Source organism: Danio rerio, chromosome 2 (assembly GCF_052040795.2).
Source record: "Danio rerio strain M-AB ecotype USA chromosome 2, GRCz13ab, whole genome shotgun sequence".
NCBI lineage: Eukaryota > Metazoa > Chordata > Actinopteri > Cypriniformes > Danionidae > Danio > Danio rerio.
Genome location: NC_141022.1, coordinates 47,648,775 through 47,671,479, shown reverse-complemented (window position 1 = coordinate 47,671,479; position 22,705 = coordinate 47,648,775). Strand labels below are relative to the sequence as shown.

The 22,705-nt window shown below is 38.3% G+C and overlaps 1 protein-coding gene across 11 annotated transcripts in view; it reads left to right on the top strand.

The window, feature by feature from the left end:
- The window catches only part of cadm3 (cell adhesion molecule 3), a 139,739-nt gene that overhangs the window by 637 nt on the left and 116,397 nt on the right, over window positions 1-22,705 (top strand). For all 11 annotated transcript variants that reach the window (XR_015477938.1, XR_015477937.1, XR_015477936.1 and 8 more), the window contains 1 exon segment: window positions 705-895. Coding sequence is in view for 4 of the 11 variants with exons in the window: in XM_087240042.1 (XP_087096168.1) it covers window positions 775-895 (121 nt within the window). In the remaining 7 variants the exon portion in view is untranslated.

Genomic DNA, 22,705 nt, shown 5'->3' with positions numbered 1-22,705 from the left:
GCAAGAGAAGAGCCGATGATGAGTGAGGGATGCTGCTGGCTCCGTCTCAGGTTGCGTGTTATTGAATTGCAGCAGGTATCATCACCTCATCCCATCGGTTTGAGATGAGGCGAGGCTTCACTGCTCCATACACACACGCGCACACATTCAGTTTGACAGCCCTCTTCTATAGTTGCACAACATTACAGAGCATCTCTCGGCGATCGGCCGCCCGCCCCGCAGGCAACGCCATGACTTGCACAGTTCACAAAGCGCACTAACAGAGAGGAATGGGCGACCTGGAGTATTGTGTGTGTGTGTTAGTGTGTGTGTGCGCGCGCGTCCACGGTCGCGCTGTATCCTCAACGGGCGACAGGTGCACCTTCCCCTCGCGCGCGCAGCAGTCAGAGCGGGAGAATAATGAGAGCCGTGTTAAAGGCTACCGGGAGGCAGAACTCTACAAATCTCTATTCCTGTCAGGCTCCGCGCTCGCTTTTACGTATCATTTGTCGGTTCGGACTGGTTTTCTGGGTTACCGAGTGACGACAGGAATGTTTTCGATCACTGCGTCACATCATACACACATACACACTGAGTGACACGAGACGATCAATGGAAACACTGGGGCAGCGCGTGAGTGAAGTGTGTGTGTGTTCAGCATCTATGCGACCAATCGGCGCTCTCCGTCTGTTAATGAGTGTGTGTGTGTGTGTCCTTTCTTACAGTCAGCGCTTCAGTGAGCTTCTCCACTTCTCCGGGCCTCAAGAGGACTATTGGCTGTAGCGTGCTGGACGGATGAGCGGGATGCGCGCGCGTCAGACTCTGGCATTCCCGTCATTCCAGCGGGCAGCTCTCCGGGCGCTCGCGGCCTTCACGATGATTCTCGCGACCTCCGTGCGGAGCAACTACGTTTATGGTAAGAAACCCCCACCGTTCTGCTCTCCGTCCGCTCCTCCCTCATGTTTTCGCTGTTTTCTGTTTTTACAAGGGAATCACAGAGCCGTTAATAAGCTCGTGGGGCACAGAGGAGCCTCCCCCTCATCTCAGATCCAACGGAATTTTCTGCTGTGTTGTTATTTTTTGAATAAGGCTATACCTGTCTCTATCTATCTATCTATCTATCTATCTATCTATCTATCTATCTATCTATCTATCTATCTATCTATCTATCTATCTATCTATCTATCTATCTATCTATCTATCTATCTATCTATCTATCTATCTATCTATCTAATCTCTTAAAAGAAACAAGTTGAATTAAAAATCAGAATAAATTAAGTTGAACTTGAGTTATACTTACATTGTAGATTTCTAGTTCCCAGCATGTGGTGTCAGACTGTAATAAGAAAATAATAATGTAAACATTTAAGTGATCAATATTAACATAAGGAGACGTTAGTTAGTCTTTAAGTTTGCTATGTTGGGGTTTACAAAGGTTTCTGTAAAAAAAAATTGTTAAGCTCTACTAAGTCATTACAACACATTTGTCTCAATACAAACCGAATAACTTCATTGCTTTTACAAATTTAAGTAAATTTAACATAAAACAATTAAGTTGTTCCCAAAAATCTCAAGATTTGTGATGTTTCAGCTCATTTTAAATGAGTTGTTTGAACAAGCAGCAGAACTTTTTTTTGAAGGAAGGAATGCTTTTAATAAACACAAAAAAACTAACAAATTGGATGAACTCAATTTAATTAAGGGCAGGATTTCCATCCTATAAATTTGTTTAGCACGAAAAAACTATTTGCACAATTAAATGCAATTGAGTTGGTCCAACATGATTTTATTAAACAAAAGTTTAAATACATTTGTATTTGATTTAACTTCTACTCAAAGGTCTGATAATATCATGTATGTCTATTATGTGCCGTACATTTCGTAGTGTCTAAGTTTTATCCTAAATGTTATCCTAAATGAACAAAAAGAGCAATTTTTAAGCGTGTTTTGATGAGTTATACAGTCGATTGAGACTGATCTCAGAACTAATTTAAGGACAGTTATTGCTCACTGATCAAAAGCAACAAAGACTGCATTTTTGCTAATTAAGCTGCCAACACCCAAATAATAGATGCTTCTGCAAGGTAGTACTCTCAAAACTTAAAGCATTACATATAAATCTTCTAAATCTTCAAACTAAATATTTCTATTAACTTTAAACACCTAAGATTACTTTTATTGTCAACATTTCCCTCTCTTAATTTAATACCACGCAAAGCATGCTGGGAATTACAAATGACCAGGTAGTTGTACCAACACAATTCCTTCATGTTGTCTCAACACAAAACATTTAAATTAATGGTTTACAAATTTAAGTGAAATGAACGTAAAACAAATGAATTGGCTAAAAAAACAACAATAATTGTGTTGTTTCAGCTCATTTTAAATGGGTACAAGCAGCAGTAATCAGTTCTTTGAGTGTATTCATAAGAAAGACTTAAAACAAAAAAAGTTATGGTTACTGAATTAAGGAAATGAGTTTGCATGATTGAGTTAAGCAAATTTCTGTGTGGAGTGTGCATGTTCTCCCTGTATTTGCATGGGTTTCCCCCACAATTCAAAGACATGCGCTATAGGTGAATTGGATGAACTAAATTGGTTGTGAATGTGAGAGTGTATGGGTTTTTCCCAATACCGGGTTGCGGCTGAAAGGGCATCCACTGTGTAAAACCTATGTTAGCAGTGTCAACCCCTGATGATTATGGCAGTAAGCTGTAGGAGAATGAATGAATGAATGAATGAATGAATGAATGAATGAATGATCTAATGTTGAAGGATTACTTATAGCAAACAGATGAGTGGAGAACATAGCTGCTCTCATTGTTCTACAACGCGCACCTCATATTGAGTTAAGATCAGTCCATTCTCAAGCACATGTTCACACATTACACAATCAGAGTTGCACTGAATGAGCCTTCTGGCTTGTGTAGGTGTGGGGCTGCTACATTGCTTCTCTATTGAGTTTAGGACTGAACATCATCGTTTTTTCATGTCAAATCTTTTTATAAAATGCTTTTTGTCATGAAGTCTGAATTTGTTTGCCATGTTCAGGTTTTGTTTTAAATGTCTGATTGGTCATGGCTATTTCAGCAGACTGATGAGTGGAGATCATAACTGCTTTTAATTGTTAGTGGAAGTGTAATTGCTCCTTCACAAGTGTATGTTACACAATGGCAGTGAGTTGGACTGAATCAGTCTGCTGGTTTGTGTAGGTGTATTGTTATTCTCCGGAGTACACGCTGAACAGATCTTTATCAAATGTCCAAAATGAAATGTGGTTGATTAGTCATGAATGATGATTGTGTGATTGTGTTTTCTTTTCATTGTACAGAGTTAACTGAAGATTTGTGTTAAAATCAGAGAGATGGTGTCAGTGACTTTGCAGATCTATCTATCTATCTATCTATCTATCTATCTATCTATCTATCTATCTATCTATCTATCTATCTATCTATCTATCTGTCTATCTGTCTATCTGTCTATCATCTTAGCAGTGACTTTATTATGAGTCTTTCTTTCTTTCTTTCTTTCTTTCTTTCTTTCTTTCTTTCTTTCTCACATTTTAATATTCTTTCTTTCTTTCTTTCTTTCTTTCTTTCTTTCTTTCTTTCTTTCTTTCTTTCTTGCTCACATTTTAAGATTCTTTCTTTCTTTCTTTCTTTCTTTCTTTCTTTCTTTCTTTCTTTCTTTCTTTCTTTCTCACATTTTAATATTCTTTCTTTCTTTCTTTTTCACATTTTAATATTCTTTCTTTCTTTCTCACATTTTAATTTTCTTTCTTTCTTTCTTTCTTTCTTTCTTTCTTTCTTTCTTTCTTTCTTTCTTTCTTTCTCACATTTTAATATTCTTTCTTTCTTTCTTTCTTTCTTTCTTTCTTTCTCACATTTTAATATTCTTTCTTTCTTTCTTTCTTTCTTTCTTTCTTTCTTTCTTTCTTTCTTTCTTTCTTTATCACATTTTAATATTCTTTCTTTCTTTCTTTATCACATTTTAATATTCTTTCATTCTTTCTTTCTCACATTTTAATATTCTTTCTTTCTTTCTCACATTTAAATATTCTTTCTTTCTTTCTTTCTTTCTTTCTTTCAAGAGTTCACACTTAGCTGATAATCAATAAAGCGTATTTGGCATGCTGTCCCGGGAGAGAGCCCTGAGCTCGTAATATCCTCGAGCCCGGGGCTCCCTCCCATTAGAAGGGCGAGAGGGGAATTCGAGGTCAGGTAGGTCTCGAGAACTCCCCTGCTTGTCACCGTGAGACGTGTAAACTCAGGTTGTATTGGGTGATAATTTGTTTTAGTCGATTGGCTATGGTTTATGTTTTTGGACGGTGGGAGGAAACCGGGGAACCCGGGGAAAACCCACGCGAACACGGGGAGAACATGCAAACTCCACACAGAAACACCAACCAGCCCGATGGGTTGGACTAGCGGTGTTCTTGCTGTGAGGCAACAGTGCTAGCCACTGGGCCACCGTGTCGCCCGATCAGAAAAAGTGGGAGGATGTAGGGGTGGAAGGGGGGGAGCTTCAAGTCAAAGATAACTGGAGTGGAAAACTCAGGTTATTTATAATGCTTCCGTAATCATCTAATAGGGCTGATTACGGAGCTAACAAGGAGCCAGCCGTGTTGATTATAAGCACGTGATCCTCTCGAAATTAGTTTATGAATAAACCACACTTCAAGAGTTCACACTTAGCTGATAATCAATAAAGCGTATTTGGCATGCTGTCCCGGGAGAGAGCCCTGAGCTCGTAATATCCTCGAGCCCGGGGCTCCCTCCCATTAGAAGGGCGAGAGGGGAATTCGAGGTCAGGTAGGTCTCGAGAACTCCCCAAAAGGCAAAGGTTTTCATCTCGGGACAGCAGCCGCGTATTGAAGTGCCCCCCAAAAGGCGAGAGGTCAGTGCCATATCCGGCTGCTGAATGTAAATTGAAGTGAGATAGGTTACTGCAGGAGAAAAGTTGAAACTGATTCTTAGGAGAGGCTGGGGACTCTGTTGGAGTTGGGTTCGGGGAGGCAGGGTTGGGAGCCTAACGGAAGAAAGGAGAGTAGCAGAGGGATTTGGAGCTAGAAATAGGAAAGTAGCGGAGTAACTCAACGCTGAAAGAAGAAAAGTAGCGGAGGAACTCAACGCTGGGAAAGGGGAATGTAGTGGGTAGGGGAAAGGGGTTGTAGAGGGGGTGGAGAGAAGAGCGGAAGCATTCGACGCTGGAAGGAAGTAAAGAGGATGCGGAGGAACTCAACGCTGGGAAGAAGAGAGCATGAGATGCGGAGGAACTCGACGCTGGAAAGGTAAAGAATAGAAACCTATGGGGATCAGAGCTCTAGGTCAACTCCGTGGGAGTTAGAGCTGTAGGATTGGACTACTACAGGAGTCTGGGAAGGGAGGGAGAGGTGGAGACTCCTGTAGGTGGTGGGCTGAGCAGGACTCCGGGGGAGTCAGAACGTGGGAAGACTCCTTGGGAGTCAGATTGGTGAGTGATGTTTTTGAAATATAGAAAGAGTAGCGGAGGAACTCAATGCTGAAAATAGTAAAGTAGCGGAGAAACTCAACGCTGAAGAAAGAAAGTAGCGGAGAAACTCAACGCTGAAAGGGGGATTGGGAGTTAAAGGTGGGGAGAGGAGAGAAGTTGTAAGAGGGGGGAGAGGAAAGAGCGGAAGCATTCGACGCTGGAAGGAAGAGAAAGAGATGCGGAGGAACTCAACGCTAGGGAATATAGGACAGGAGATGCGGAGGAACTCAACGCTAGAAGGTAGGAAAGATGCGTATTTGGCCGGGGCGAGAGAGAGAGAGGGGAGGGGGGACTCCGTGGGAGTCTTAGCTCTTGAGGTAACTCCGTGGGAGTTAGAGCTGAAAGATTAGGCTCCTACAGGAGTCTAAATGGGGAGGGGGTGGTGGAGACTCCTATAGGAGGTGGGCTGGGCAGGACTCCGGGGGAGTCTAAGCTTAGACTGGAAAGGTAAGAGTAGCGGAATACTCAACGCTAGAAGGAAGTTATAGTAGCGGAGCAACTCGACGCTGAAAAAGAAAAGAAGCGGAGAAACTCGACGCTGGAAAGGGGGTAGGGAGTAAAAGATATTGAGGAGGTGGGGGGAGAGTGGGAGGGGATGGAGGAAAGAGCGGAAGCATTCGACGCTTGAAGGAAGGAAAGGAGGTGCGGAGGAACTCAACGCTTTAGAACATAGAACAGGAGATGCGGAGGAACTCAACGCTAGAAAACAAGAAAGTTGTCGATTGTGGAGGGGGGGGGGGGGGGGGTTTGGGGTAATTGATTGACTCCGGGGGAGTCAGGCCTTGAATGGTGATACTTAGGCTGAAGAGATGAGAGTAGCGGAAGAACAACACTAGAAGGAAGAGATAGTAGCAGAGCAACTCGACGCTGAAAAGAGAAAAGTAGCGGAGAAACTCAACGCTGGAAAGGGGTAGGGAGTAAAAGATGTTGAGGTGGTGGGGGAGAGTGGGAGGGGATGGAGGAAAGAGCGGAAGCATTCGACGCTTGAAGGAAGGAAAGGAGGTGCGGAGGAACTCAACGCTTTAGAACATAGAATAGGAGATGCGGAGGAACTCAACGCTAGAAAACAAGAAAGTTGTCGATTGTGGAGGGGGGGGGGGGTTTGGGGTAATTGATTGACTCCGGGGGAGTCAGGCCTTGAATGGTGATACTTAGGCTGAAGAGATGAGAGTAGCGGAAGAACAACACTAGAAGGAAGAGATAGTAGCGGAGCAACTCGACGCTGAAAAGAGAAAAGTAGCGGAGAAACTCGACGCTGGAAAGGGGTAGGGAGTAAAAGATGTTGAGGTGGTGGGGGGAGAGTGGGAGGGGATGGAGGAAAGAGCGGAAGCATTCGACGCTTGAAGGAAGGAAAGGAGGTGCGGAGGAACTCAACGCTAGAAAGGAGAAGAAGGAGGTGCGGAGAAACTCGACGCAGGAAGGAAGTGAAGACTGAAAAGATTTTATACTGGTAGCCTTGGGGAAAAAAGTTTTGCTCCTGTTGGGGTCGGGATTCAGGCACTCTTGGGAGAGAGATAGGGGGAGATTATTTGCTGAACTGGGAGCGCTGAAAGAGGGGGGGGGGGATGGGGGGGGGGGGTTGGGGAACAGGCAGAATAAATTTCTGTCCTTGTATTCAAGATAGTGGATGTCGTGAGTGCGAGCTGTGAGGATGAATTGATATCCTCTCCAAATGTATACATGCCTCACGCTGAGGCTGTTACGTGTGATTGGGCTAGACGATAATAACGAGTAAACGCTTTTATGGAGGCGTTTAAACTGTTGTGAAGTGTCAATAGTGGTATGTTGAATGGAAGTGTATGTGAGCTCAGGCAGAGCGTCACTGCTGCGACAGTGAAGCGGGGGGGGGGGAAAGAAGCTCTGCAGCTTCTCTGCTGTTGCAGAGGTGTGGTGGAAGTCAATGTCGGGAGGGGTACGCTTTCCCGAAAATGTATAACTGCTGTGCAGTGTTGGGGAGTGGGAAGGAAAGGAGCTGCGCTGTGACAGTGGTGCAATGGGAGAATAAGGCTTGGCTGAGCATCTCTGCTGTTGCAGGTACGGTGGTAATCAGTATTGGAGCATTATAGGTGCTCCCACAAAAATATTAAATATCAGAAGTGATGTGTGGAGATGAAAGTAAGTAGGGGCTCAGGTAGAGTGTCACTGCGGTTGTTGTGATGCTATGGTGAGTGTAGCTCAGCGGAGCGCTACTGCTATTGGATAGGTGCAGTAGTGATCGGTATTGGAGAGTTTTGAATGCTCTCGCAAGAATATTAAATACTGTTAGTAGTGATATGTAGAGATGAAGTGAATAAGGGCTTAGCTACAGGTGCAATGGGTGAGTATGGCACAGTGGAGCGATTCTGCTGCTGCAGAGGATCAGTATGGAGACAATGTGTGCTCCTGCAGAAGCATTTACTGCTGTATTAGTGCAGGGCAGTGTGACGAGTGTTATTGGACTTGTAAGTGTATAGAGTTTGCTTAGAGCATCCCTGCTGCAGTAATAGAAAACTTTTGCCAACCCCTAAATAAGTTGGAACTGCGGTGAGTGAAAATGTATGGGTGTATGGGATAGTTTAAGTTGTGCTTACACTTAAAACATTTGAATTGTGTGAGTGGGGGAAGGGATGTCGAAAATGTATATAGGACATGCTTTGCCGAAATAATCGGTTTGCTTGCTTAATGGAGAGAGATAGTGTTCCTCCAGTCAGATCAGATATGGTGAGGTGGATTGTGGGATTGCAACTGATGGTAATTCAGAGAATCTCACAACCCGAAGACTAGTGTGAATATGGCATTATGGATGTGGGCTGTATGATTGGAAATGCATCCTTGTGTAAATTGTGATTGCATTTGGAATGGATGTGGAGTGTAATAGGTTGGATGAAGGTCAGCTTCTGGGCCGGCTGTCCTAATGTCTGGAATGAGAAACAAGAAAAAAAAAATCAGAAATTTAATTTACAACATGATACATGTGTAGCAAACATGACACAATTGTTTTAGCTGATATCTAATGCAAGGCATCTTAATAAGAGCATGGACAATTGTGAGCTTCGTTGTCGCAGTCTGCGAGGATGATCGAGGTGGGCATTTGTTCCCCCACAGGATAGCAGGTGGATGCAGAGCTGGGGATATGGGGTGTAGCTTGTCTGGTGGTCCTAGAAATTCTTCTTGAAGATTTATTTAAATGTCCTATTCATGCAGTCAAGCGAAAAGTTAGTTTCTTTACCATTTTCACCTCCAGCCAGCGTGCCATTATAAGTTACATATGGCACTGTATATGCAAGTATGGGTCATTGACGTATTACGATTGGACTTTTGTGTTAAATTCTCACTGGTTGGGTAGTAGTCTTTACAGAAGTTAAATGCTATCAGATCTGGCAGAGGTTTTTATTTATTTTATTTATTTATTATTTTATTATTATTTATTATTATTATTATTATTATTATTATTAATTCATTCATTTATTATTATTATTATTATTTGTCAATTTATTTATTTATTATATCAAATCCCAACATCAAACGCTTAATTCACTACTTAGTGGAAACTGTATGAATGGAATGTTTGTTATGGGCTTTACTTAATTTGTTTAAATACATGTTAGGAATCTTAACTTCTAAAATTCTTAATCTTAACTTAATTTGCAAGCATGTCTGTCTCAGTTCATTCACAAGTCTTTTATGGCTGGGTTCATTCATGAATTGTTGAGAGGGCGGAACCATATTGAGTTTTAAAAGCGCATTGGATGAGGGCGCTGCTCCTTCGCTATTGGCTCGATGGTGTGTCAATCAAGATCGGAGGCCAAGTTTGTTTACCAGTGTTGTGTGAAGACACTGCGGCACACCAGCGGCTAGTTTGGATGATAACAGCGCGGTCCATCGACGTATCAATATGTCGTGGATTAATGTCGTGATCTTTGCAGTGATTTACTTATGGATTTGTGGACGGGCTTGAAGGGTGAGTTTTTATGAATCTTCTAATCACGCGAGTCTTGTTTTTAAAAGATTTGTAAATAGGTTTAGTCTTTGATGGAGATTAGTTGTTTCCGCGATGCTTCCCCTTAAAAGCATACTATACGTTACCGAGGGTGCACCGCTAGGAAGCAGTGAGTTAGGCTTTTGCGATGTTTTGGATCGTCGACGCCTAGAGAGTTTAGGTGGAGTTGTGGACTGCGTTTGCGTGAGGCAGTTTGAAGTGGAGATGGAAGAGCTGGTGGGCAGCACCGGCGTTTTTGCGGGAATTCAGGCTCGGTTTTGGTGAGGCTGCGGCTGAATTCTCAGGGAGAGTGGAGCTCTGGCTGGAGTTGTTGTTTGTTGTTGTTGTTGTTGTTGTTGTTGTTGTTGTTGTTGTGTGTTCTTCCGTATCGATAGGTTAAATGGTGCGATGCTGGAGCATTTTGTAGCGGGAAGCGAGCTTCAAGTCAAAGATAACTGGAGTGGAAAACTCAGGTTATTTATAATGCTTCCGTAATCATCTAATAGGGCTGATTACGGAGCTAACAAGGAGCCAGCCGTGTTGATTATAAGCACGTGATCCTCTCGAAATTAGTTTATGAATAAACCACACTTCTTTCTTTCTTTCTTTCTTTCTTTCTTTCTTTCTTTCTTTCTTTCTTTCTTTCTTTCTTTCTTTCTTTCTTTCTTTCTTTCTTTATCACATTTTAATATTCTTTCTTTCTTTCTTTCTTTCTTTCTTTCTTTCTTTCTTTCTTTCTTTCTTTGTCATTGATCCTGATCTCGTCCTTTCTCTCTCTTACACAAACACTTAAACTCCGTCAGCTATTTTTGCCGCTCACTGCATTATTCATTATTGTGCTTTTTTTGTGCTTTTGCATATCCACTAACCCTTTGCATCCTTAATGCGAATATGAGCGTATATGTGAGTGTGCGCAGGCTTTTTACATCGCCCGATGTAAGAATGCATATGTACTCATCTTTTGTTTTATGTATGCGGTAATGGAGGTTGCTTGAGAGTATGTGTATAGGTTGTTTAAATGGTGCATATGGGTATGTCAAGTGCTGTATCGAATGCGGGACAGTCAATGACTGGTTTTATGGTCGAATAAATGACTTGTGATGCTGGTTTCAGCGTCACAGACTTTCTTTCCTCTTTTGAACAGTTTATGTGTAATAAGGCCTGTCAGCCTATTAACTAGCATAAGAAATAAATATAAATCTTTGCACTTTCAGTGATTATTGCAGAATTCGGTCTTATTTTCACTTTTAAATGAATGTAAACTTCATCATGGTTTCCAACAAAATATAAACTCTTTCTTATGCACCAAATCCGCATAATAGAACAATTTATAGATTATGTGTGAAACTGAAGACTGGAAACTGTCAAGTTTACCATTTGAAATTGGTTATTTTAAAATATATTAATAAAGATAAATCATTGCTGCCTTGTTGTGCATAAGACAACATAAAAAAGAGGATAAGAAAAAAATGTGCTGTGTTATTTTATTGCCAAAACACCTCGGAGAAAATTGCAGTATATCAGGTGTTGATTCAGTTTTGGATTGATTAAATGATTGTTCAGTAGTAGGTGGTTACTCTATTCATTCCTAAGGAAACCAAAAAAAGGTGCTTGCATGGTGAATTGTGGGTTTGACAGCAGATCGACGAAAACGTTGAGAGCAGTCAAGCATGTCCTAAAGTTGAGAAATGCTAAACTTTATGTAAATGTCAGGCGAAAAACGGCGAGTGGCAGCCAGTCGCTATGAGGAGCAGGAATGAGATTTTCAAAAATAGGCAGGCAGTGCTGGAGTTTTTTTCTGTATTTGTTGCATAAATCTACATATTAAAGTGTAATGCTGTAAATTGACACTTGCCTTTGATCATTATTGAATTTAACTTTCATCTTTGCAAATGTAATTGGTGACAATGTCTAATTTGGTTTGACTAAAAAGAACCAGCTCGAAAGAGTCATACATGAATCAGACTAGAATTATTCATTCATTCACTTTCTTTTCGGTTAAGTCACTTTATCAATCTGGGGTTGCCACAGCAGAATGAACCGCCAACTTATCCTGCACATGTTTTACACAGCGGATGTCCTTCCAGCTGCCACCATACACAATCATTCACACTCATACACTGTGGACAATTTAGCTTACTCAATTCACCTGTACCGCATGTCTTTGGAATGTGGGGGAAACCGGAGCACCTGGAGGAAACCCATGCAAACGCGGTGAGAACATGCAAACTCCACAGAGAAACACCCACTGACCCAGCCGAGGCTCAATCCAGCGACCTTCTTGCTGTGCGGCGACAGCACTACCTAATGCGCTACCGTGTCACCCTACTAGAATTATTGTGCTGTCTAATTTTGGTTGACTAAAAAGAGTCGTTTATAAGAGTCAATCAATTAAATTCTGATTTTGGATTCACAAAAAAATTGGCCAGATTATATGGGCCATTTGTGCAAAAGACTTGGTCACGATTTTAATTCACTGAAAATTGCTGGGTCATAAGAGTCATTTGTTAATGAATCAGATTACATTGACAGCAATGTCCAATTTTGATATACTGGAAAAAGACAGTTCATAATAGTAATTTGTTCATGAATCAGACAACATTGGCCACACTGTCTTGATCCATTTATGAGTAATACGTTTCTTTGCCAATTATTCTGGTCACACACAGTCTCATTTAAAAGAGCCAGCTTAAAAGAGTCATTTGTCTGTGAATCTGACTCTCTATAAGTTGGATTCACTAGACAGAACTGTTTTATAGAAGTCATTTGATCATAAATCATGTTGGTCACGCTTTAGCTAATATTGATTCACTAAAAAGAACTGGCTCACAAGAGTCAACCATTTGTTAATAATAGCTTACTGCGACTGCGGTTTAATTCGGATTCGCTGAAAGCATTGCTGGTTCATAAGAGTACTTTGCTAGAGTATCAGACTAAATAGGCTATGCTAATGAAGGTAAAAAGTGCAGATTCATCATCTGTTCAAGTGTCACATTACAATGGTTGCAGTGTGCATTTCTTTCACATGGACCCTGAGAATGACAATTAATTAGGATGATGGATCTTGCCAATATTTTGCACATTTCAAAATGTAATTGTGTATATATGTGATTATACACGGTCTAATTTGAATTTACTAAAAAGAACCAGCTCAAAAGAATCAGTCACACATAAATCAGGCTACAAATACTCTACTGTCTAATTTTGATTGAATAAAAAGAGCTGTTCATAAGAGTCATTTAATTCAAATTCGGGCTACTTTGGCCAGAATTTGCCAGTTCAAATAAAATAATTTCTTCAAAAGACTTGATCACTATTTTAATAAACCCTTTGATGCACAAGTTATAAAATAGATTTAGAAAAAATAAACTTAGACGGGTCACTTTAGACCTATGTAGTGCATCAAAGGGTTAACTGAAAAGTGCTGGGTCATAAGAGTCATTAATTTGTTTATGAATCAGACAACATTGGCCACTCTCTCTTCATTCATTTATGATTCAGAATTTTGTTTGCCAAATTATATTGGTCACACACAGTATAATTAAAAAGACCTAGCTCAAAAGAGTCCGTTGTCCGTAAATCTGACTCTCTATAATTTGGATTCACTAGAAAGAACTGGTTTATAGAAGTCATTTGTTCATAAATCATATTGGTCACGCTGTAGCTAATATTGATTCACTGAAAAGAACTGGCTCACAAGAATCATCCATTTGTTAATAATAGCTTATACTGCGACTGTGGTTTAATTTGGATTCCCTAAAAACATTGCTGCTTCATAAGAGTACTAAATAGGCTATGCTAATGAAGCTAAAATGTGCAGATTCACCTTCACATTACACTGGTTGCAGTCTGTAGTTTTTTCACATGGATCCTGTGAAGGACAGTTCGATAGAAAGACGGATCTTGTCAATATTAGCACATTTAAAATTGTGATTATACACTAGTCACACTGTCTAATTTGGATTTACTAAAAAGAATTAGCTCAAAAGATTAGATCACACATGAATTAAACTACAATTATCATGGTGTCTAATTTTGATAGAAAAAAAAGCTGTTTCATATGAGCCATTGGTCACAATTTATTTTATTGGTCCGTTTGTTGAATTTAAGTTACATTGCACCCACATGCCAAATAATTCTCAGTAGATTATAGGTAGACTGTTAGCTTGGGGTTGGGGTTAGGTTTAGTGTAAGGCGACATGTACTTGCAAAGTTTCCTATAGTCAGTTAAATGTCTGTGTCAACAGATCTTAAGCAGACAGTCTACTAATACTCAAATGGATCATCAAAATAAAATGTTACCGAGTCATTTGATTTAAATCTACATTGGCCAGAATTTGCCAGTTTTAAAGAGTAGTTTGTTCAAGACTTGATCACTATTTTAATTCACTGAAAAGTGCTGGGTCATAATAAGAATAATTTGTTTATGAATCAGACAACATTGGCCACACACGAGAGCTGTCACTGGGGTAGTACCTCTTCAAAAGATACACATTTGTGCTTAAAGGGTCTATATTAGTACCTCCAAAGCATATATTTGTACCTAATTTTTGTTTAAAAGGTACTCTTTTGTACTTTTTAGTTACTAATATGAACTCTTGAGATATTAATATGGATCCTTTAGGTACAAACAAAGTCCCTTTAAGGCAAGTTATTTCACTCGTCAGTCATCTTTGAAACACCTCTTGGGCAGTATGCTCGGTCATTCTGTATGAATGGGGAAACATCAAATTCTCCAAAACTGCCTGACAAAACTTTCGACTGAATTTCCTTTTAGGAATCACCAATTGATTGGCTCCTGTACTAGACGGTGGGCTTTTTTCACCATATAGCGATCAATGATTGGCTCCTGTACTAGTAGGTGTGGCTTTATTCACAATATTGATAGTTACACTTTTCCCCCATTTAAAAAGATTCGAGTGACATGTCTTGTGTAATCTATAATCTTTGGTACAAATGTTTAGCTTTTGAAAAGGTACAGCTCTCTTACCTTTATTTCTGAGAGTGCACTCAGTCTTCATTCATTTATGATTCAAAATTTTATATGCCAAATTATATTGGTCACATAGTCTAATTAAAAAAAAATATATATAAACTGGATTTACTAGAAAGAATTGGTTTATAGAAGTCATTTGTTCATAAATCATGTTGGTCACGCTGTAGCTAATATTGATTCACTGAAAAGAACTGGCTCACCACAGTCATCCATTTGTTAATAATAGCTTACTGCGACTGTTTAATTCGGATTCGCTGAAAGCATTGCGGGTTCATAAGAGTACTTTGTTGGAATATCAGACTAAATAGGCTATGCTAATGAAGCTAAAGAAAGTGCAGATTCATCATCTGTTCAAGAGGCACAATACACTGGCAACCAGTGTGTCTTTTAATTTCACATGGATCCTGTGAAGGACAATTCGATAGAAAGATGTATCTTGCCAATATTTTGCAGTACGAAGTTACACCGCATTCAATATAGCCCGCAATCCACAATAATAAGGCAAATATGATTTATTTCGCACCAATGTCACATATGAAGAACAGACAAGAACTACAGAAATATAAAGCAATAAAGAAGGAAACAAGTTTTGCAAGTGTAGCAGAGCACATCATTTCATCAGGTCTTCTTCACTTGCAGTATCGTTTTTGAGGGAAACTTTACGTGTGTGTGTGTGTGTGAGAGAGAGAGTGAACTGCAGATGTCCAGTCATGGTCTCTGATGTGCAACTTTCGTACTTGAACCTAGGTGTGTGTGTCTGTGTGTGTGAGGGAGAGACAGTTTTTTACTTTGGTCTCTGAAGTGTGTGTGTGTGTGTGTGAGATATATCCAGTTCAACGCTCGCAGCCTCTGAAGTCAGTAGGTGTTAGTGGAGTTTTCACCTTTCTGATGTCTGTGCGAGTGTGTGCACACATGTGGTCTCTTAATGTGTGTGTGACTTGTAGGACAGATCACCCGTAGCCTTAGATATGTGTGCTACATCCTTAGCGACATGTCTGCGAGCAGCTCAACATGTGGTGGAAGCATCTGGAGATCCTCCATAACCTGCTTGATGAATTCTGAAAGGTCATTTTAAAGAGGACGCCGCAGCTCTGGGGCTCATTTGGTAGGGCTAAACAACTGTGCATCCACTGCAAGGGAAAATGAGCTCTTTTGTCTGTGTGTGTAGCATTGCGTGGCTGTTGAAGCATGTTGCTGTGTCCCTCCGCTGACCTGAGACACATTTTGACGGTTATCCGTGTTGCTTGTGCACATTCGGGCTGAGTGATTTACGCGGTTTTTATGGCGTGAAACCTCAGTGATGCTGACATGTGTGCATGTTTGTGAAAGCATGTCAGAATTAATAGGTTGTTTTCACATGATCTTATGACGCGCAGAATTCAGATGGCAAGCTGGAATTGGTTCCTCTACATAGAAATCGCTATCAGAACATCAAAATATTTCTGTTTCATGTTGTTTATAATTGTTTAAATCGGCCAAAATAAGAAACATCGAACAGCTTTTATAGACTTCAAAAATTTTTTGCTCATAGAGGGGGGAAATTCAAGAAACTGGCTGAAAAACCAAAGAAAAGGTGGCATGTAATAAACATTTCTTCAATACATTTATGTGTACAAACTTTTTTTTGAACAAGATAATTCGTTAGACAGCACCAATAAAGGTTATATACAGGCCTAGCTATATGTATTATATGTCAATGTGATGTATAAAAATCTGATACAAACACCAACACACTTCTGCAAAATCCAGGAGAATATAAATAACGTACCCTGCCATGTAATCGCTGACAGTGTTGGGGAGTAACTAGTTACATGTAACAGCGTTACGTAATTTAATTACAAAATAAATGTAACTGTAATTCGTTACAGATACTGTGAAAAACTGTGCAATTAAATTACAGTTACTTATGAAAACGTTAAAGATTACAAATGGGGTTACATCTAAAAATATTCTTTAAAAATCGGGGATATGTTAAATAATATTAATCTGCTGTTGCCTCTTTTTGATATGCATGATGCTTTCTGCTAAGGGCATTTATTAAAGCTGTGCTATTCTGCTATAGCTAAGTAGCGTCGCTACCTTCTAAATCAAATAGCTTTTCAGTAGCGAAGCTATTTTTAGGCACGTGACGCAATAGCATCCACACAAGCTACATTTATCTATCGCAGATAATTATGGCACCGGCATTCACGGAGCTGTGAGGCCATTGTCCAGCCAATAAAAATAAAGCCATATAATGACGAGATTGACAATTTCTTCCTCTGCCTGTTTTATGATGGTCAACAACAAACTTTTTGGTGCGTTACTGCCACCTCTCGCTCTGGTCGGTGATGCCACTAACACGCCGAGGCTAACACGAAAAATTTGCTTGATGGAAAGATAACTAAGGGAGAGGAGGTCTATGTATATAGTATATATATATAGGCTGAAGTATACTATGGTAATTACTGTTAGTTCATGATGGTTAACAATGATACTACATTATGTAGTGTAGTTTATTAGTTAAATATTAGTAAAAATATAAATATTAGTTGTGTATATATATATATATATATATATATATATATATATATATATATATATATATATATATATATATATATATATATATATATATATATATATATATACAATATAATTCTCATTCATATATATTTCCCTTTACTATAATAGCTGTTTTTATTTGATTTTTTTTTTTTTCGCTGTTATAATGTGTTTCTGTTTGGTACAGCATACTATTTGCAGTAAATAGTTGAATTGAACTGTTATGCTTCATTTGTTTCATTGATAATTTTATTGATCACTAAGACCTGACTGACTTGGATTTGCCACAAAATCACCCTGAAAAACTAAATAAAATTAAGGTTCTTTAACAACAGTAAAAAAAAATGTTATAAGATCTGGTTTTGTGGTGGCTGTACTTAAAATAATCCTAATTCAAGTGATAAATGATTTTGTCATTCTAACAGTAAACAGAGCTAATGTAAGGTCACTCCTGCTTGGTATAAATGCTGGAAAATGATTTAGTTGAAAATATCCATTAGAAACTTAGTAATCAAAAAGTAATCAGATGTAATCAATTACTTTACTTTTATAAAGTAATTGAAAAGGTTCACTACGTATTACATTTTAAATAGGGTAATTTGTAATCTGTAATCTATTACAAATCCAAAGTCACCTGCCCAACACTAATCGCTGAATGAAATCTCCATCTTGTTTTGCAATAATCAAAAATTTTACTGGCGTTTTGGTGGAACAAACAACCGTAACGTGAACATCGAGATGCACAGCAGCTTGGAAAAAACTAATGTTATAGTAATTTATAATAAACATGTTTTTGAACCACAAAGTAAAGTGTATAATGTGTACAACTCTTTGTTAGTGAGTACTACAGAATACTGTAGTATAGTAAACGGATAAACTGTCATTAATAACGTTAGTGTAAACTGTGGTGCATTGTGATGGTGTATAGTGTAGAAAACTGAAGTCTATTGAATGTTTTGTTTATAACTACAGTAGTGTCGTACCACAGCAACATTATAATTACTATGACAGTTTAAATCAAGCAATTATCTATAGCAGGGGTGCCCCAACTTTTTCTTATGAAGGGCCACAAATCAAACTTGATTGAGGCTAGTGGGCCAAAGGTAATTATAGTTGCCATGGGTAAATTCCTAATTTATTTAATAAATATTTAAAAATGACTACAAAACATTGCTTTATATTAACTAGTACTGTATTTTCTTACATTTTACAATGAACTTATTACAGTAAAAATCCCATTTATAAAAGAATTAAACTAGTATTTGCCTTAATTTGTTTCTGCATAGGCGACGCAGTGGGGCAGTAGGTAGTGCTGTTGCCTCACAGCAAGAAGGTCGCTGGTTTGAACCTCGGCTCAGTTGGCGTTTCTGTGTGGAGTTTGCATGTTCTCCCTGCGTTCGCGTGGGTTTCCCCTGCAGTCCAAAGACATGTGGTACAGGTGAATAGGGTAGGCTAAATTGTCCATAGTGTATGAGTGTGTGTGGATGTTTCCCAGAGATGGGTTGCGGCTGGAAGGGCATCCCCTGCGTAAAAATGTGCTGGATAAGTTGGCGGTTCAGTCCGCTGTGGCGACCTCGGATTAATAAAGGGACTAAGCCGACAAGAAAATGAATGAATGAATGAATGAATGAATGTTTCTGTATAGTCCTCTATCCGTCGAGTGACAGTATATACATTTTTAAAAATCTGATTAATTTAATACATTCGATCGAAGCATTTAATTTCAGTTTGCTTTTTTTGTAGCTCAGCAATAATACTAACAAAAAAAGTTAACAAAGTTTACGTTTTTGATGTAAACTACGTCAAAGTTTACGTCAAAAAGTTTACTTCTATTTACACAGAGAAGTTTACGTCAATCTCTGTGTTAAAGGCATTCGCCTCAATCCCCTTCATTATTCTCACTCTCCTCTCAGTTGCGATGGTGGGCCAAATCAAAGGTTACAGTGGGACAACTTTGGCCCGCGGGCCCTACTTTGGGCATATCTGATCTATAATATGCTTCCAAACACTAGTATTTTTCATGTAAAGTAGTAGCTTACAATATCTACTGTCTTGATGGCAGACAAAAGATATTTTAGTTCAGTTAAAACTCGACCCTCTTCATGATATAAGTATCACACTCAACATATCTGCATATTTTTTATTGATATCTTCTTTGAAATATGGTATAAATCACAAAAATACAGACTTTCCTCTATGTCTCCCATTCAGTTTTTTACTTCCTGTCCTCCATCTGAATTTCGCATGTCACCAGAACCACATGGCTGAAAACAACCTGTGTGGTTTTATGTATGTGTGTGTGTGTGTCTGTGCGATCGAATGTCTTTAGGAGATCTTCAAAGTAATGTGCATTACAAATGGTCCTGAACAGAATGGCTACTTAGCATAAATAATGCAGAGTAATGGATCACTAAAAAACTGATTAGTCAGGCGACAGGCCACAAATTATGTGCACACTTTGCACATTTTAACCCCTGATGACTCTTCTACGCATTACAAATGAGAAAACACCAGAGAGCAGGCTTTTGTGTGTGTGTGTGTGTGTGTGTCTGTGTGTGTGCACAGCAAGCATTTTTTGTTTTTAAAAGATGTCCAATAGACGTCTAAACAGTCGTCGTGACTGAAACAAAGCTAAATTTGGGCTGTTAGTGAAAATCTAGTAGATGTCTAAGAATAGCCCAAAAGTGGACTAGTCATCAAATAAACAGAAATCAGTGACTACACAAATAAGGTCTGTGTAATCTGTCTATTTGACAACTAGTCTAGCTTTGGGCTATTTTTTGATGTATATTAGATTTTCACAGACAGCCCAAGTTTAGCCTTGGTTTAGCCAAGCTGTCTACATTTAGATGTCTATTAGACGTCTATTAAACACAGAATTGTTTGCTGGGAAGAGTAAACCGAGTGGGATTCTCAACTTTTTATAAGTCATAATTATGGATTTTTCGGAAGAGGTTTATAGAAAATAAAGTGTGTTGTTAATTAGTCAAAAGTGAGTTTTGTCTCGTCTTGATTTACTCTTTTAATTTCCAGCAGAGAGGTAGACTGTTCTTTATTTCCAGGCTGTGGCTGTTATTGTTCTCTTGTGTGTCCATTGTAAAGACAAATATCGTTCTGCTATTGCAATGCTCTCTGTACAAGAGTGCTGTCGATACAGCTGAATGTGGCAAAGTGTGCTCATATCTTTAAACAATATTCCATTACAGCGAACAAACTGCAGCATTAAAGCAAAATGTATGTAGATAAGCAGTGTTTGTAAACATAAAGATTCTGTATTGATTTGAACGGTTCACTAAAGTGCTTCATCTTTGTTCAAGATACAAGCTCTCTGCCAAGAAGACACAGTTTTTAGAAATGTTTGTAACTGTTGCTGCGTCGCATACTTATACTGCGTCCTAAAAGTGTGTACTTTTTTGTGAAGGAAAGTATATACTTTTTGAGTGTGTAACAGAAGAGTATGCAAGCTTTGGGACATACTACTTTGTCGTTAACAGATCAATATGTTGCTTGGTTAAGTCACCTGTCAATCATCTCGACACATCATCCTCAAGTCTTTCATATTTAATTACCTACCTTATTGGAGAAGCAGCAGCAGGATAATCTGCCATTCACGAGTCTTTCGTGAAGAGAAATCTCCTCAGGTCTTTGGGTAATTATGAATTCAGAAGTTAATGCCCAAACATATCTTGATATAAGTTCACATTGTTGTTGCAGATGAAATCTAACATGGAAAACGTGGTTTACATATGTTCCAGTTGACTAGATATTGATAAACAGTCATTCAAACAACTTTACTGAAGCCTTGTCACTTGACGGTTAGTCTCGCGTGTCTGCCATGTTTTTAGGTTTTTTTTTACACTTTTTACCTGAGTTTGTAGTTCTAATCAAATTTACTTCCAACATGCAATGTATTGTGAGCAATATTATAATTAGAATTTCTACCGGAAATGGTGAACCATCCAGAAACTTTTGGCATACTCTTTTCAACATACTACAATTTGGGACATACTAATTTTGTTTTTGAACACTATTTAGGATGGATAGTATGTGAATTAGGATGCAACGTGTGAATATCAACTGAAAAGACATTTTCACAAGCTTGTTACAATGCATGAAGACACGCACACACAAGGCTGTCTTAGATTTCTGGCCAAAATTAGCTATCTTAGAAGTCATTAAGATGTGGAGCGGCTTTCACATTTGTCATACCTTAAAATGTGGTCAGGTTTCATGCCTCACTTGTTTTTCAGAACAATAAAAGCAATATTTTCCAACATACAGACAGATTGCATGCAGTACCTATGAGCTGCTCACTGGCCATCTGAAGCTTATTGCTTTGAAACAACAGCGAGCTCCAATCTGATTGCCTTATGCATTTCCTGAAAGTCCATGTTCTTAATTCTACTGGGAAACAAAGCTCCCGGGTGAGCACTTCTAAGCTGCTAAGATTTGATGAAATCTGCAAGGTGACTAATTATTAATCTTTGAAAGATTATTTCAGATTTTTTTGTTGGTTGAGGAAATTGACCATGTACAAAGGTCTTTAAGGTCCCATTAAAAAAAAAAAAAAAAAAAAAAAAAAAAAATATATATATATATATATATATATATATATATATATATATATATATTAGATGTTATTATTATAAGTATTGTTAGTTTTTAAGATATCTCTAATCTAATGTTCTCCAAAACAGTGACAAAATTTGCGTTTAGAAGAGACAATCCTGATATGAACATGTAACACGTGTAGTTTATCACTTCATTTCAAATGGATCTACGGTTTCATTCACGTCACCTCATAGAAATTTTGACCAATCAAATGCTCTCTAGTATCTGACATGTCCCACCCCTTCAGGACGCTTCTCATTTGCTTTTCATCTGATGCGCTGGAGCTCAACCACTCTCACTGTCAGAGATGTTATAAAACAAAACGCTATTGGCTGTTTTATAAAAAATGATGGGATATCTTGAATTGACTGATTTAATTTGTTTAAAATCAGAGTATAGTCAAGTAAAAAGTCATACATACACTTCAAAAATCCTTTTTTTTTTTGTTTTGTTTCTAGTCCAAATATCTAAAAACATTTAAAATAAAGCCTAATAATTTTAAAAGAAAAAATAATCTGCCAATGGGCTAAGCAAGATAATCTTGTTTTTCGTTTTGATTTGTGATTATTTTGCTTACACCTTTGGCAGATTATTTTTCTTGTATTAAAGAAAAATATTTTTTGCTTGTCTAGAAAATGCTTCTTGATTTAAGACTATTTAGATCTTATTTACCAGAAGAATTCAATAGCTCTGTTTGGAAAGAAATCATTAAGTTAGATCGACTGGGATGATCAAGTCTTTTTCTATGCCGTGCATTTCCATAAATTATTACAAATAAGAAGCAAAAATAAATAAATGAAGTGTGCTTTATGGTTTTCTGCAGTCTAAAAGTATTCAAGTACAGAAATTGAACAACATACAGTAGTCATCATATATATATATATATATATATATATATATATATATATATATATATATATATATATATATATATATATATATATATATATATATATATATATATATTAAAAATAAATATATATACATTTTTTTTAATTAACTAATTTATTTTTTAATCTTTAATAAACAATGTAATCCTGCAGTAGGACTATTGCAGATACACACATAGCAATATCAATGCTCAAACAATATATTGTTCGACCCTG